Source organism: Bactrocera dorsalis, chromosome 2 (assembly GCF_023373825.1).
Source record: "Bactrocera dorsalis isolate Fly_Bdor chromosome 2, ASM2337382v1, whole genome shotgun sequence".
In the NCBI taxonomy this organism is placed as follows: domain Eukaryota; kingdom Metazoa; phylum Arthropoda; class Insecta; order Diptera; family Tephritidae; genus Bactrocera; species Bactrocera dorsalis.
The window spans coordinates 5,904,633-5,920,537 of NC_064304.1; the positions used below are offsets into that span (position 1 = coordinate 5,904,633).

The 15,905-nt window shown below is 37.9% G+C and overlaps 1 protein-coding gene across 1 annotated transcript; it reads left to right on the top strand.

Annotated features, from left to right (window-relative positions):
- The first annotated feature begins 15,178 nt into the window (after positions 1-15,178).
- LOC105227020 (uncharacterized) lies at positions 15,179-15,905 on the top strand. Its single transcript, XM_011206166.3, has 3 exons — positions 15,179-15,370; positions 15,431-15,519; positions 15,575-15,905. The coding sequence occupies exons 1-3, from the start codon at positions 15,244-15,246 to the stop codon at positions 15,752-15,754; spliced, it is 396 nt and encodes a 131-aa protein (XP_011204468.2). The 5' UTR covers positions 15,179-15,243; the 3' UTR covers positions 15,755-15,905.

Genomic DNA, 15,905 nt, shown 5'->3' on the forward strand with positions numbered 1-15,905 from the left:
GACTTATGGGCCGACTACTCTTGGTTTTTGCACCACAATAAAGCAGCCGTCGTATTCTGCATTTTCAACCAATATCGTGCCGCAACCGCCGTATCGCACGTAGACTACATATAGTCTTTTGTGAGGCTATAGAAAAGAAAAAAACCTGTGTTCGAACTATAAATTAGCAAAACCCTTAGTAACCAATACAGGAGTTTAATTTTTATTCCCGCCAGCTCGGTGAGATGTCTGAATTTTGAAGAATTTTTTACCGCGGGTTGTTTCCACCGTATCTTCTTCCACAAAGCAGCTGCAGATAGCGTTTGGTAGGATTTCCAGCCTTACTGCGTGGTCGCCAATAGTGCAATGGCTTGTAAAAAGCCCCAAAATTAGAGAGAGGATAGCCTTACTGAGGCAAAGAGATCGCTAGATCGCTTGTGATCGATTTTGAGCCAAAAGGTCTTTGCGACAGCGCATGTACTCGTACTGATGGTGGGCTAGTGCGGGCCAAGCATCCGCGAAGCTCAGTTATTAGTAGTAGGAAACGGGAGTACCGTCCTGCTTCCATTCTATTGAAAGCAGTTCTAGGGTGCCTTTTCTGTGATTCCGCTGTGGCCTGAAGCCTATACCAGTCTGAATACAAAGACACTCGATCCAATTGATACCGAGGTTAAGCACTCTTTGACCGGCCCTGAACACACTGCTAATGAATTCAAGGATATTATCGCCGTTCTGCTATCTAAGTGGATGGTCACTACATTGAAGGAGGCTGCACTCCGAAGCAGTAAGTCTACTGTTACCTTAATGGCTGTAAACTTGGCCTTGAAGACACTGCAATCGTTAAAGGGTCTGAAGCTGGCGTTGATAGAGAGTGCCTGACAGTAAACCCCTCCATCAACCTTCCCACCAAGCTTTGACTCATTCGTAAAGAATCTCACTGCTCCTCTCCTCCAACGGACACCCACAACTCCCTCGCCGGTATAAGGGTAGAGTTCATGATCCAAGTGATCGGGTATGAAGTCAAAGAGATTGAGGATTTCCGAGTGGACCTTAGTGCGCCCCACATGCTGATGAGCGCCTCAGGTTGAACGCTCTTTCTTTGCAAGTGTGGTCTTTTCTAGAGCCCTCGACCAGTCGAGTCGTAGAGCCAGAGAACCTTTTTCGGTGAGAGACCTCACCTTTTGTCAATGGATCTTTTACAGCAGTACAAGGCAATCTTCACAAAATTTGGCATATTTGGTACAATATCCGAATATATTGTTCAGATTGGACCATTATTTTGACTCACGATGACTGATGTAAATCGAGACAAAGATTCAGAAAAGATCTTTTTTTCTAATTAAGTAACCTTTATTTGACTCGTAGGTTCTTACAATATTCTTTCATAGTGCTTCTAACAAACTAAATAATCAAGTATATGTATGTATGTTTATAAAGCTATATACATATAAACATAGTAAACTTTGATGTAACTGCTTATTTGCGTACGTCCACAGCTACTTGCGGTTTCGAGCTAACCGCCGCTTTTGTATTAAAGATGAAAGTTTACAACAATAAGGACAACAATAAGTGCTTAGATGAGACTCTAGATATTACAATTTACTTTACACTGCTTAACAATTCATTAGCGCCAAACTTTAGCCACAGACTGACAAGGCGATTGTTCACTTGAAACGAAGTTGAGCGGCGGCGCCATGGACACTGCGCTGGGTGGCTTCACATACGCACTGGTCTCTGCCGTCAACGCACATACAAATCATCTAATCCCTGTGCCGGATGTATGCGCATAATGCCCAGGAAGTGTACAAAGTAAGGGCACTGTGAGCATTTTTGTGGGAAACTTTGTGCAGCAGATTATTAGGAATTATCAAAACTTAATTTGGTTCAAGTTGCTCAGGCGGCGCACAAACAAAAGTAAAATTTCTATGTGCTGTTCATGTGGGCTTTGGCTGTAGTTGAAGTGGGCGGGGCATGAGGGGAGCGAGCAATTCGCCTGGCAGGTGACAATCAGATATTGAAGCGCCTTATGGCGCACAGTGGCACCGCTCCATACATTTTTTGGAAAAAAATAGAAGGAGTGGTCGTACAACAATGAAACTTTGCAGAAACACTTCTCTGGACAAAATTAAGAAATTTTGAAAAAATCTTGGAAAACCGCCCACTGCCACACCCACCTCCCATATAACTGCAATTGCCAAAATTTTTATTTTTGGACCTAGGGACTTGAAATTCGGGACACTTCTTAATAGAGTTCTCCTGATGAAAAAAATTAAACTTAAACGCAAAGTGACGTTATTTATACCTTTACCTTGATAAAAATCCAATATAATATGCAATGTTTTAATTGAATATGTAACAGGGGAAAAATTGTGTTAGTTTTTATTTGTAATATTATGCAAGCACCATATCTTTAACAATGGGATCTAGTTCTAAGGAAATTTTGTTCGAATGACGCCTTAAGCTACTTATGTAAGGATCCGAAGTTATGAGAAGTCTGTTGAAGACATTAGTATTTGTGGAAATTCACTTTTTCTCGAAAACATCAATCGATACTTCCTGTAGTCTTTGTTTCTGGCTTCCTCGGCTTCCTCTGAAAGCATTCCTATTGGTAATACGTCAGCATCCATTATATCCTTACCATGCATTAGTACTTCGTGCACAGTAACAGGCATATGAAACCAACTATAATTTTGTACGAACAGTTTCGCAGTTTCCGACGTATATAATTTAAATTTGTCACTATCAATTTTTTCGCCACATGTAATTATTTGAAGAATTATCCTGAATAGATTGATAAGTTCTTCATTGACGCCAGTAATATCCGCAACCATTTGCGGGTTTAAAAAAAAAAGTCTTGACGTGTTCCCGTCGTTAGAAGTTCCTGTACCTTGAACAAAATCAACTCGCAACCGCATTTTATCTTTAAAGGCCGCTTGTATTTTTAATTTATTTTGTATTTTAATTTCTTTGTTTTGGAAGGTTGCAGCCCATTTCTGAAATGGTAAATTATAAGAAGGAGAATGCATTCCATAAACTTGATTCTAGCATGTAAGGATGAAATTCCCAATTCACATGCCTCAGGTTTAATTGTTTTCATGGAAACTAACTCTAAGTTGTTCATTTCAGTAGGTTTCGCTATACAAATGTAGCATACTGCTGCTGCAGTAGTATGTGTCACTATCTGAGCGGTTTTACCATCCAGCATTGTAAAAAGGATCTTGTGTAATACATTAATTTCCTTGCCCTTTACATGAGCGCCTGAAAGTATACTACATTTTTTTGGGCTTTTTGACTATTTGTATGAAATAGTGGAAGCGACTTTTGAAATTAAAATCGATGTTACTAAAAGGGACGGTAATTGGCGGTTGTTTTTTTTTTTTAATTGAAAGTACAGACTTGGAACTTTCATTTCTTTATAGTAAGAGGGCTAAGCAAGGCAAAGCACATAAAGTTTTTTTCCATCAAAAAATGAAAAGTTGATATTTTTTAGTATAATTTTTGAAAAATTATAAAAATTAGCTTCCTTTGCCAATTTCAATAAATCTTTTTTTTTATAAACATGTAGGTACTATATTTTCACTAAAAAATAAAAGAAAAGTCATAGCTATAAACTTACACACAAAAAAAAATTCTTTATTTGGACAATAATTTTAATCTGATTTTATTGAATAACTTTCCGTCGACTTCTGTTAGTTTTTTTAACTATAAAATTTCACTTTTTATAAAAAACCTTGCTGGGTTTTTCTTATCCAAATATTTCTTTACAAACCAAAAACATTAAAGTTTTGAAATTGGAAAGTGGAAAAATCCAATTTTTTCCGCCGAAATGCCACTGTGTGGCGGTCTGACGTAGGCCAAACAAGTTGATATTATTCCCAGCACAATGGGCTATGCAAAGTTGAATTGGTCTTCACATCTTCTTACCCAAAGTGTTCTTAGCGGTGCAAACTTGTGCGAATGAGTGTTCTTTTGTGATATCTTTTCGATATTCATATTTCTCGACAGTGTTCATGTGTAGTTGAGGGTTTCAAGCAGTAAAAACATGAGTATGAAAACCAAAGTAGCTAAGATCAAAGATAAGCTCACATTTCTGAAAAACTTAAGTAGCTTTATGCTCAGTTAGAAACTGAACAAGTTTGCGGTTTCTTTTGTCGTAAATCACCGATTATATTTTGGTTGAAGGTCTGGTATTGTCGTGGCCTATAAATTAAATTGTTTTTAAAAATAAACAATTTGATATTTCATATATTGATAGCTAAGGAAAGTACGTCTCCATTGATGATATCGTATAGTCATTTTAGTCTTATAATCGTAAGTGTCCTCAAATGACAGTGTTCCATTATAAGCTTCAGTGAAGTTTAGCAAATATTAAATAAAGCTGAGAAGCTGCCCTCCTCGAGAGAACATTTTCACCTTACACATACATGCTGATGAGTAGCTTTCATTGTGTAGTTTCAATATCAATGTGCTCCTCGTGAGTTCAAAATAAATCAAAAGTATTACTTGTTGCCGACAAAAGCTCACATTCATTAGATAAAACAATTAATTAAGTCACTTCTATCGAGCGCCAGTATGAACTTTGTATATTTTCAATCTAACGGTCCATCGTGTTTTGATTTTCCTTATCATGCTCCTGTCCAGATCGTCGTACAGACAATAGATGGGTTTTCCAATGATGATCATGTTTTAGGGTGACAGCTGCACTCATTATCACACCTGGGACACAGTAGGTACTCTTCACTGCTGCGCTGCTTTCCAAGACCGTTTCAGTAGTTCTGTGTTCATTTTTATACTCTCGCAACAAAGTTGCTAAGGAGAGTATTATAGTTTTGTTCACATAACGGTTGTTTGTAAGTCCTAAAACTAAAAGAGTCAGATATAGGGTTATATATACCAAAGTGATCAGGGTGACGAGTAGAGTTGAAATCCGGATGTCTGTCTGTCCGTCCGTCCGTCTGTCCGTCCGTCCGTGCAAGCTGTAACTTGAGTAAAAAATGAGATATCATGATGAAACTTGGTACACGTATTTCTTGGCTTCATAAGAAGGTTAAGTTCGAAGATAGGCAAAATCGGCCCACTGCCACGCCCACAAAATGGCGGAAACCGAAAACGTATAAAGTGTCATAACTAAGCCGTAAATAAAGATATTAAAGTAAAATTTGGCACAAAGGATCACATTAGAGAGGGGCATATTTGGACGTCATTTTTTTGGAAAAGTGGGCGTGGCCCCGCCCCCTACTAAGTTTTTTGTATATATCTCGGAAACTACTATAGCGATGTTAACCAAACTCGATAGAGTCGTTTCCTTCAGACATTTCCATAAACAGTTCAAAAATGGAAGAAATCGGATAATAACCACGCCCACTTCCCATACAAAGGTTATGTTGAAAATCACTAAAAGTGCGTTAACCGACTAACAAAAAACGTCAGAAACACTAAATTTTACGGGAGAAATGACAGAAGGAAGCTGCACCCAGGCCTTTTTTTTAAATTGAAAATGGGCGTGGCGTCGCCCACTTATGGAGCAAAAACCATATCTCAGGAACTACTCGACTGATTTCAATGAAATTTGGTATATAATATTTTCTTCACACCTTGATGACATGTACGAAATATGGGTGAAATCGGTTTACAACCACGCCTTCTTCCAATATAACGCTATTTTGAATTCCATCTAATGCCTTCTCCGTATAATATATACATTAGGAACCAATGATGATAGCGGAATAAAACTTTACACAAATACGGTATTTGAGCTGAGCTATCCCTTGTGGAAAAATTTTCGTGATCGAACTATAACTTTTCAAGGTCCCTGATATCGAACACGAAGAACTCAGTGCCTAACCTAACCTAATTTTTCACCGAAAATGTCGGCAAATCTCTTAGAATTTAATTCTAATTAATTTTACAGCAAAATTAAAAAAAATATGTAAATGACGGATAATGAAATCTCGATTATCACTTTATCATGCGAGAGTATAAAATGTTCGGTGACACCCGAACTTAGCCCTTCCTTACTTGTTTTTTAGTTATATATATTTTTCAAAAAGTTTGTTTTATGATCTTTCTTCATTATTTCATTTTAATTAACCTCTAAAGGGTACAGAGCTTATAATTATTAAAAAAGTACATAAATAGTTATTGTCTAAATTATTTATGCTTACATTTCACATAATTAAAAGAGAAAACTCTTAATTTACAGAAATGTCAGAGAACAGAAAGATATTCAAGTCTAATAAGCAACAACTGAAAAGAGGATAGACAAAACGATTATCTTTAAAAGCGTCTCAATCCCCAGGCGGAGATGAACGCTGATGACCGCCACCAATGGCGCAATTGACTTCAATTAAAAGTGACTCAACACCTCAGCATGCTTCTCACTGAGTTGTAGCACGACGGCAAAGGATCCGCACACCCCGATACCCAACTTCATACACAGAATTTGCTTTGCTTTCTAGTAGCTTTTACTTCTTCGCATACGGCTTGGCGACTGGCTTCTAGTTGTTGCATCGTTGTTGCTGTGTGCCAGAGCAGCGTTGAAGCACTTAAAGTTGGAACGATAATGAGTCAGATTGGTCGTGCTCCTGAAGCTGCAAAGGTTCCATACATATACAAATGCTAGTCAGAAAGTGGAAGTACAAGAATAATACATAGACGCACGCACAATCGAGTAACATGGGGCGACTATCAGTGTAAGGAAATAAATATAAATAAAATATACTAACTGCCGAGACAACGTGGGGTCCCGTCCGGGCACTGCAATTTGGTGTAGGTAATGTTCGCATTTAAAAGAAATCCCTGCGTAATCTTAGCAATGCTTATGCGGATGCGGAAGTCCAATTAGATGAGGCTGCTTCCGGATTGGGTGGAGAAAACTAAAAAGAAGCAAAGTAACGAAGACAGAGCAGCTGCTTGCAAATCGACAGCTGAAAAGCCGTTTAGAGGCAGACAGAGTTGCTGTGCAGGGGTGTGGGTGGGTGAGTTAGAGCGAGTGTTAATTGCGCTTCTCACAACGGGAATTGACTTCAGACACTGCTGTCGGCAGAAATAAATGAAAGCGATCTGCGAATGAAGCCTGTTGCTTTTGAAATGCTGCCATTGACAGCGTGGGCATTGTTGTGAAGTGTGAAGTGTAGACGCATATGAGGCGTCTGCTAATAATGTAATGAAGCTTGAGTATCAAATCGGCGTCAATTGCAGAACGATTGATTGGTATTTCCTGCGGGGCTGCAATTGACTTGACTTCGCTAATAAGATTTTAGTGCATAGCTCTACTGCGATGCGTTGCTCTTCACCCAGTAACTCATTAGTGTCCTACATTTTCAATAATATTTTTAAATTAGTGTTATATAAGAGGTTCCAAACTTTTTTAAAGAAAAAAACACAGAAAATTCTAATTTAATGAGAAATGTTTGTTATCATTCGAAAGAACTCCTAGGCATTTACTTTTCTAAAATTAGCTCGGGCCTTCAGATTGTCCATCCGTTGAGTCCAATGACTCGTTCGAGCATTTCGACTGGTAACTAGCGAATGAGAAGCGTGTTGTTTTGCTCCAGGACCTGAATCAAATCGGGATTGTCCGCATAGACTTCAGACTTTACATATACTCAAGGAAAAAGTCTAACGATGTGATATCACATGAGCTCGGTGGTCAATCGACTGGCCCAAAACGTGAAAATATCTGCTCATCGAAGAGTTCTCTGAACAAATCCACGGATTGATACGATTTGTAGGAAGTGGCGTCGATTTGTTAAAGTTTCAATTTCAGGCATCAAATAGTCGATTATAATGGCGCGATCACGGTCATTGACGATTACGTTCTCAACGGCAACATTTTTGAAGAAATATGAACCGATGATTCAAATGGTCTACAAAGAACCGCAAAATCGACTCTTCACAGTCTTCGTGTACAGTCTCACATACGGCTACTATATTTTCTTTACTGCATACTGGATGTGGTCTAATCGGTTGAATACTATTTAATAATGAATGTTGGGTCTCAAGATGGGTGTGATCTATTTAAAAGAGAGTATCTCTACTTGGATCACCCGTTATTGTACGACTAAACATTGAGGTCCATCAAGAAGATGTTGTATTTGAGGTAAACATACTACAACAATAATAATATAAATGTATAATATCCTTTTCAAATTCACAAAATTACTTTCCTATACTCTATTGTGCAAATACTTGTGGTAATAAATTATTGCTTTCCAAGCGTTTGGTATAATTTAACAATAACTTGCGAGCATTCACGAGCATTTGCATTTTTATTTTCGGATTTATGCGCCAACGGGGATCGTTTTGTATGCAATAATTTGGTTTACGTGGATTTGGCTAACAGTATATGCGCATACATTTCTTTATCAATAACACCATTCCACCTCGAAATAATTTTTACTGCCTCAAACCATTTTAGACATATAAACTTTTTTATTGTATTCTAATATATATTGTTGTAATTGTATTGTATCTATATTTGTAGGTATGCATAGTATAGCGGGTTGATTTGCAGGCAGTCAAAAAAAAGGAAAACTTGGATCGTCCTGAACCTGAAGAATTTTGCCTAAGAGACTGTGGATCTAAAACCCTTGAACACAATTATTATTGTTTTTGTACAGAAATACTCAGCTTCTCAATAAAATTTAGCTCAAGGCTTGTTAAATATACTATCAGTAAAAAAACCCCCTCTAAGAAACTGGACCCGCCCTGGAAACGCGTTTTGGATTAAGGGTGGTGGTCCATTATTCTCCCCGCTTTTTGCAGCCTAGCAAAATTGCTGCTAATTTCGGGTTAATCCCTTTGCTTCACTTTCCAGATGCTAATTAAATTTTCAGCGTTTATGGGGCCAACCAGGCTTTCTACGGCGGTGCGTTCTCGTTGCCATCATACACATTCAAAGAATGTGTATTTAACGTCGTCTTCTGTTGCGTCGTTGCGTAGGCAAGACGACCTTCCGACTGTTCTCATTCTACGGCTCTTTATTCTTCCGTGACCGGATAACAGCTGGGTTGTGTAAAAGTCGAATTTTCGGCATGTCCTTAAGTTTGGTACTTTTATTAGTCTGGCAGTCCATCTGCAGCGACTATCGTTCTCCCATCTTCATTGCCATGTTGTTATTGTATCTTTCTTTATTTGTTCTATTGTACTCTTGTTATTTGTGGATATTTTCCTTTTGTGTGCCCGAAGGTCAATTGGAGCGTTGCCGCTTATAACTAATATTGCATTGTCTGACACTTTTCGGTTCGTTTCGTGGCCACAATCTTACGACGGTTTTCCTTTTTAAGCATATCTAGCCAGATCTTAGTCCCGTATAATAGAACGCTGATTGTCGTCGACATTAGGAGATTTCTCTGTTCTTGGCTGGGCCTCTATGTTGGCACATTAGTCTGCTAAGTTGTTATTTAGGTCTTACGCCTGGGGAGTTTACTGCTTTTTCTTTCTAAGAATACCCGTAGCTGTTTGCATACTTATTTTGAGGGATATGTGCTTTTTTGTTCGCAGTAGTAGCTCTGTTTTTTTCCGTTGCGAGCGGGAGGTTATGTGAGTCGAGCTTATGTCCATATCCTGACTTGATTAACACTTCTTCGTACTTCTTCTGTGCCTCGTACTGTAATTACTGCTGCAATGTCGTACGCGTAGCCATTGTCTGACATTTCAAGTTTTTATATAGCGTCGTAACTGATGTTCCACAAGTCTGGATCTAGAATGGATCCTTGGGCTGCTCCTGACGTGACCGCTATCTGTCGTGATCCCTCTCTAGTTTGGTACAGCATTTTTCTGCTACTAAGATAGCTCCGCGCCACAGCTCTTTAATATGTTAAGGTTTATCTGAGGAATGGTCTGTTGAGAAAGGGAAGATTAAAGATAGAAAGGCATAATTTAAATATAAAAATATTTAAAGGTTGGTTAGTGTCTAAAACATAAATTCGATTACAAAATTTCACATTCACAACAACACTCGAGGGCGTAATAATAACAGCGAAAATACATAGCCATTCCATTTACAATTGTATGTGTGTGTGTGTGTGAGCAGCTTAAGTGTGCCACTTACAGGCGTGTTCAAATGGAAATGTGATATATGACCTCCATACTCGTATACATACATTAGTTACATTTAAGTCTATATTGTGTATGAGATATTCAAATATATTAGGGCTAGCCGTATTTTATCAAGGACTATATTTACATTGTTGCAAGGCTAAGACTAAGTAGCAACCGATTTCAAATTGTTGACTATTAGTTTTAGGGTATAACTATTGACTCGATTTATTCAAATATTAGCTTAAAATTAGATATCTGAACACTGGTAAGCTTTCTTTCACTCACGCCAATGACACCCTAATGCTTATGTGCGCATTGCACACAAATTTATTGAAATCAATGACATGAGTATCGCTAAGAGCACACCCACCTACCCACCTTCATCGTTTACCCACTTGTTGTAACGTTCCCTTTCGCTATCTTTATTACTGCGATTTTCCTTAGTTTGCTGAGGCAATTTGGGTGAAAATTGCGGTCGCTTTCAATGCAACCTCGTGCCACCCTTATATCCGGTTACGTTGTTGCTGCTGGTGGCGTGATGTTATTATTTTATTTTTTGCTTAAAATGAATTTTAAATTGATTTTCAATTCAATGCATTACATTATTGTTGTTGCGTTTGATAAAACAAAATATTTGGATTCACAAAATGAGGTTTACACCTGTCACAACTATCAGCGCATTTGCATGCGGTGATGTGATACATATGTAAATACAATTTTATATACTGTTATATATATTGTTTATTTATGTACTTACATAACTGAAAATGCCATTTCGAAACGCTTCTGATCGCTGATAAATGTATTAACGTTGACGTTTTAAAAATTGGCGATTACAGAGTATGGTCGATACCCGATAAGTTAGGTTAAGCTGGTAGACCAATAATTTACGCATAGACCAGTTTGGTCTTTTGCGGTATCAGATGGAGTTCACTTGCCAAGTCCACGAAAAATAGTCATCGTTTAGGATCCCTGCACTTTAGGCGAATTTTCACCGACTCTGCGGCCTCACTGTCGATACCTTCTCAGTGTAACATACCATGAGGACCGCAGGTGCTTACAGAGTAGTCTTGCCAATACGGGACAAGTGCACAAGAGATGCTCCATTGTTTTCCTTGTGCTCTGCTCTAGACTTATTGCGGGCGTGTATCGCCACCAGACAGAGACCGGTTAGTATTCCCATCATATTCCTAAAATCGAGTACCAATATGAATTTTATGAACTTGTGATCTACTGTCTTGCGCATGACTTTTGTAGTTTTGCACTCTGACAGCTCGTTCCAAGGGTTTTTGATATTCTTCACCATACTTTTGTCGGGATCGTTGTATAGACAATTCATGGGTTTCCCAATGTTGATCACGGTTAGCCGTACACCATTCTTGGCAATCTCGTCCACTATTTCATTACACTCGATGCCTTTGTGGCCTTGCAAAGATCTCAGCTTGGAATATACTGCAGAGCTCTGGCAATTTAAAAGGTTGCCTTATGCCTAGTTCTGAGCAGCATATTTCCGCACCAACTCCATCGTCCATTTTAGCCGTCAGCCATCAGTATAGATGTTTAGAGTGTTGCGCGTAGCTAACATGCCTTTGCGCCAGCTATCTTTTACTATATTTGCTTTGAACCATCTTTCCCAGTTAAAAAGAGGACTCATGTAGTCGGTGTTTGCCCAACTGCCATTACCCACCGAGATATGCCCGAGGGTTTTATATGTAAATTCTCTTGACGCCAGTAGTTGTCCCGTTGATTTTGATGCGCAGTGTTCAGCGAAGAGGTCTACAGATGGCAGGTTAAGTACCAGTTCAAGAGCCGCCGTAGGAGTTGTTTTTTAAGCTCCCGTTATGCACTGCGTAGGGAGCCTCTGAACTCTTTCCATTGGTTTCCGGTATGTGAATTTCATTTTCAGGTTTAACATAATCGCTATCGATTACATAAACGGTTTTTATTAAGACAAGCCAACCGATACCGGTGATATCATTTGTGAAGATTACGTGAGGAAAAAATATTTTGAAGAACAACTAGGAAACGCGTTACAATGCGATACGAACAAATTGCTCTGGTTTCTAGCGCCATGTCTCGAAAAATATTAACGCTGCTTTTCACGGTGTCACCCTTATTAGAATAGCAAACAAATATTTAATATTTTTTTTGCTTTCTTTGAGGTAAGTTTACATACATTATTTTTGCATAGATTAAGATCTTCCGATTGTGTGTTATGCGTTCACCTTTTACCTGTCGTACCAAGCCTTAGGCGCAGGAAACTGATAAACACGGTAAATTCAATTGTTTTCCGTTTTCATGCTCAAAAAGCTCGTTTTTTTTATTATTATTCACTGTATTGGTATTATGTGCTGTTAGGTGCACCCCAATTTTATTACTTATCACTGCCACTGATTGGCAGTTGAGTAGGGTTCAACTTAACCCTTTGTTATACCAAGTAAATGCGATTTTGCACACTATTTTTGTTTGTAGAATTTGCCTGGAACAGAGGTGCACGTGTGTGCGTAATACCTTAAGACTACAGTGATCCATTTCTTATAGACAACTTATTTTAAGTTTTTTACCCTATCAAAAAAACGAAGGCCGCTTGTAACAAATATTATATTTTCGAAAGTAGTACTTTAATGAATCTCAGGAAACATTTTATTAGTATGTGGCATGTTAATAGTACCATATGTAGTACCGGCAAAAATAGATAAAGTCGGGTCAGTACTACCCCAAATCCCTTAAACTACGTATAATGCTTTCCTCTGATAAATCTTATTCCGAATTTGTCAGTCAGAGAGATATTAAAATCCTTTGGTTGATGTTTTGCACCTTGAGGTATTTCCCTGGCTTTGAAGCTGGTAAGATGCAATATTATAAAATCTTCTGTTGCACCCGAACTTAGACCTTCCTTCCTTTTTGTTTTTTCTTCTGTAATTTGTGCCACTACACTTAAATATTTTTGCACACTCTGGAAAAATATATTTGTGCCGCCATGGCTTGGAATTGCTTTACTGTACGATATTTTTTTGTTTTTTTGGATTTATATGGGATTCAATTACGCACCCTTTGCTAAATTGATGCCGAAATGTTTACGAAGTGTTTATTGTGTATTACGTAAGGATAATTGCCGTGTTACAAAGGAAAATATTTACCTTTTTTATTAGTTTAAGATAAAAAATGAAGTTATAAGTGCAAAGAAATATATTGTAATATGTATGTGGATAAGATAGAAACATCGTATAAAAGGGTATGTATTCAAATAATTTCTTAAAAAATACTATTTTAAATGTTTCTATATGAAATGTTACGCGGTTTTTTGCTTTTATTAATAAGATAAGATAAAATTAAGCGCATACAGATATCTTTAGAAATCGAGTTTTGAGCTCTTCATTTTATTTTATGTTAGGTTCGTTAAGTCGTTTGTTAACGTAGGCCTTGATTTGTCACACAAGACAAAATGGAGTACGTTGCTTTGACATAAGTCTTTGTATTGTCTTTTTTTTACTTCGAGGTTTATTTCAAGCGCATGACAGTTTTGGAGAGAGTTTCCAGCGTTATCACATAACGTTGGTACCCGTGGACTTTCATAAAAGGGGAGGAAGAAAACATTTGTAGTTCTGGTTTGGAATAAATGTTCCTCTTGGAGACCGATAATTTTTGATTTATAAATAATACTTTAAAACTTGTATATAATATTTTCTAAATTTTTTTCACAGTTCACTGATTTAGAACAAAGATTAGAGTACCACAAGTATAAGTTCGTTCCAAAGATGGTTATTTAAAATACCTTTTATTACGTTTTTGTCGTTACGAATTAAAATACATAATATATGCTATTATTGTTGTTGGCGTTAATTTATGATAAGTGAATAATTAATAATTTAACGGTAAAATATTTGTAGTGAAATAAATTGACCTATTTTAATTACAATTTCACAGAAACTAATAAAGAGGAATCTTTAGGGTGAAAACGTTTGCTAAGAAAAATTGAGGTTTTATGCGACTCCCTTGAAGCCAGTTTTTTTAATTTAAATTACAAATTTCAATGAAATAAAAAAGGAACACAGAAGTTAATTAATTGGTTACAGTATCCTCATCTAGTATTTTTTCCGTCAAAAAAAAGCTTTTTTATTGAAGCAGACACCACTTACGCAGGTATAGCTAAGTTTGCAACAGCGCGCCAGTCGATCTTACTTTTTTTCTGTTTGGCGACGATTGGATATTCCAAGTGTAGCCAGGTCCGTCTTCATCTAGAGTGGAGTTCTTCTTCTTCATCTGTTTCCCACGGTGGGTACTGCATCGAATACTCTCAGATCTGGATGTTTTCATCCATTCGGATGACATGACTTAGCCATCGTAGCCACAGTCTCTTAATTCGCTGAACTATGCCAATGTCGTCGTATATCTTGTACGGCTTTTTGTTCCATCAACTGCGGTATTCGTTGTTGTTGTTGTTGTTGTTGTTGTTGTAACGGCAGAAATTCTGCCGATTTAACAGTCCTTGGCCGGATAAAAATCCGGGTCCGTTCCGGTTTCGTAGACCCGACTATCGTGGGAACGGTATTCGTCGTTGCCAATGCCCAATGGATCATAAATCTTCCGCAGAATCTTTCTCTCGAAAACTCTTAACGCTGACTCATCAAATGTTGTCATCATCCATGCCTCTACATCATATAGCAAGACGAGGATGATGAGTGACTTGTAGAATTTGGTCTTTGTTCGTCAAGAGAGGACTCTAATTCTCAATTACCTACTTAGTCCGAAAGGACTCAAGCAGCTCACGACTTCCGGTCTTAAGCCAAGTATCCTCTTGGAAGCCAAAAAAAACCCGCGGGGAGCTAGAGTGAGAGGCGAAACATCCCTCTCCAGAGTTGAGCGCTCGGTTTGGGACCCGAATGGTAAAAAAACACCCACAATTAAAAGATGAACTACTTCGGTCAAAAAATCAACTTTTGCTTTCACAATACCGACATTTAACATTCTTGCGTATTTATCGTAAATTTCAAATTGTGTGATAAATTTGTGAGTTACCAGATTGAAGCACCAGTGTTGCCAAGTCCCTAAATATAAAAGCCAACCTACGTATTTGTTTTCACCATAAGTTCCAAAAAAAGGTATTACCTTAGTTTGGCTTTTTATTCGAAAGTGCGAGCTCTTACAATATTGTATATTTCATTTGCAACCGTTATAGCGCTCATAGCGGCAAACTTTAGTTACTGTTTCCGCATTGGCATGGCGATCGGACAGAAAGTACTGCTGCTAATTTCGTTCTCTCTATTAATAGCATTTTATGGCAATCTACTTTGCTTTGCCGAAGTTTCTTATCACACATGCAAAGTGCGCGCAAATATAGGAAAATGTGAGAAATGCACGATTCTGAATGAAACTCGTTATGTTCACATATTTTCTTAATTTTAAGTGGATATAGATGATTTTGAAAAGAAGCGACCAGCACGAAGCACATACGCAGAATGCTTTCGGATTTGCTACGCTTTGATGACGAAAACGGTAAATGATTTTCAGTAATTGTGATATTATATAACGCATGTATGTTTATTGACAGAAGTACTACACTAGAACCTGCTTGGCTGGCACTACGAATTATTCTCGCTGGTTCACCATATTTGATTGTCCGCAACACATCAGAAATCCTGTGTTGATCGCGGATGGCATCATTCCCGATGAATTCACAACCAAAAGGCCTACTAAGCTTTGTCCTGGCTGGAAGTATCCCGCCGATTAGAATGATGTTTATTGTGTATATTGAAAATAAAATTATATAATTATTTAAACGAAAAACACCTTTCACGCGGTTAAGAAGCTGACACTTTCGGCTTCATTTTTGGCAGTGAAATTCAATTAATTTGCCGCAAATACCAAATTAAGTAATTGTG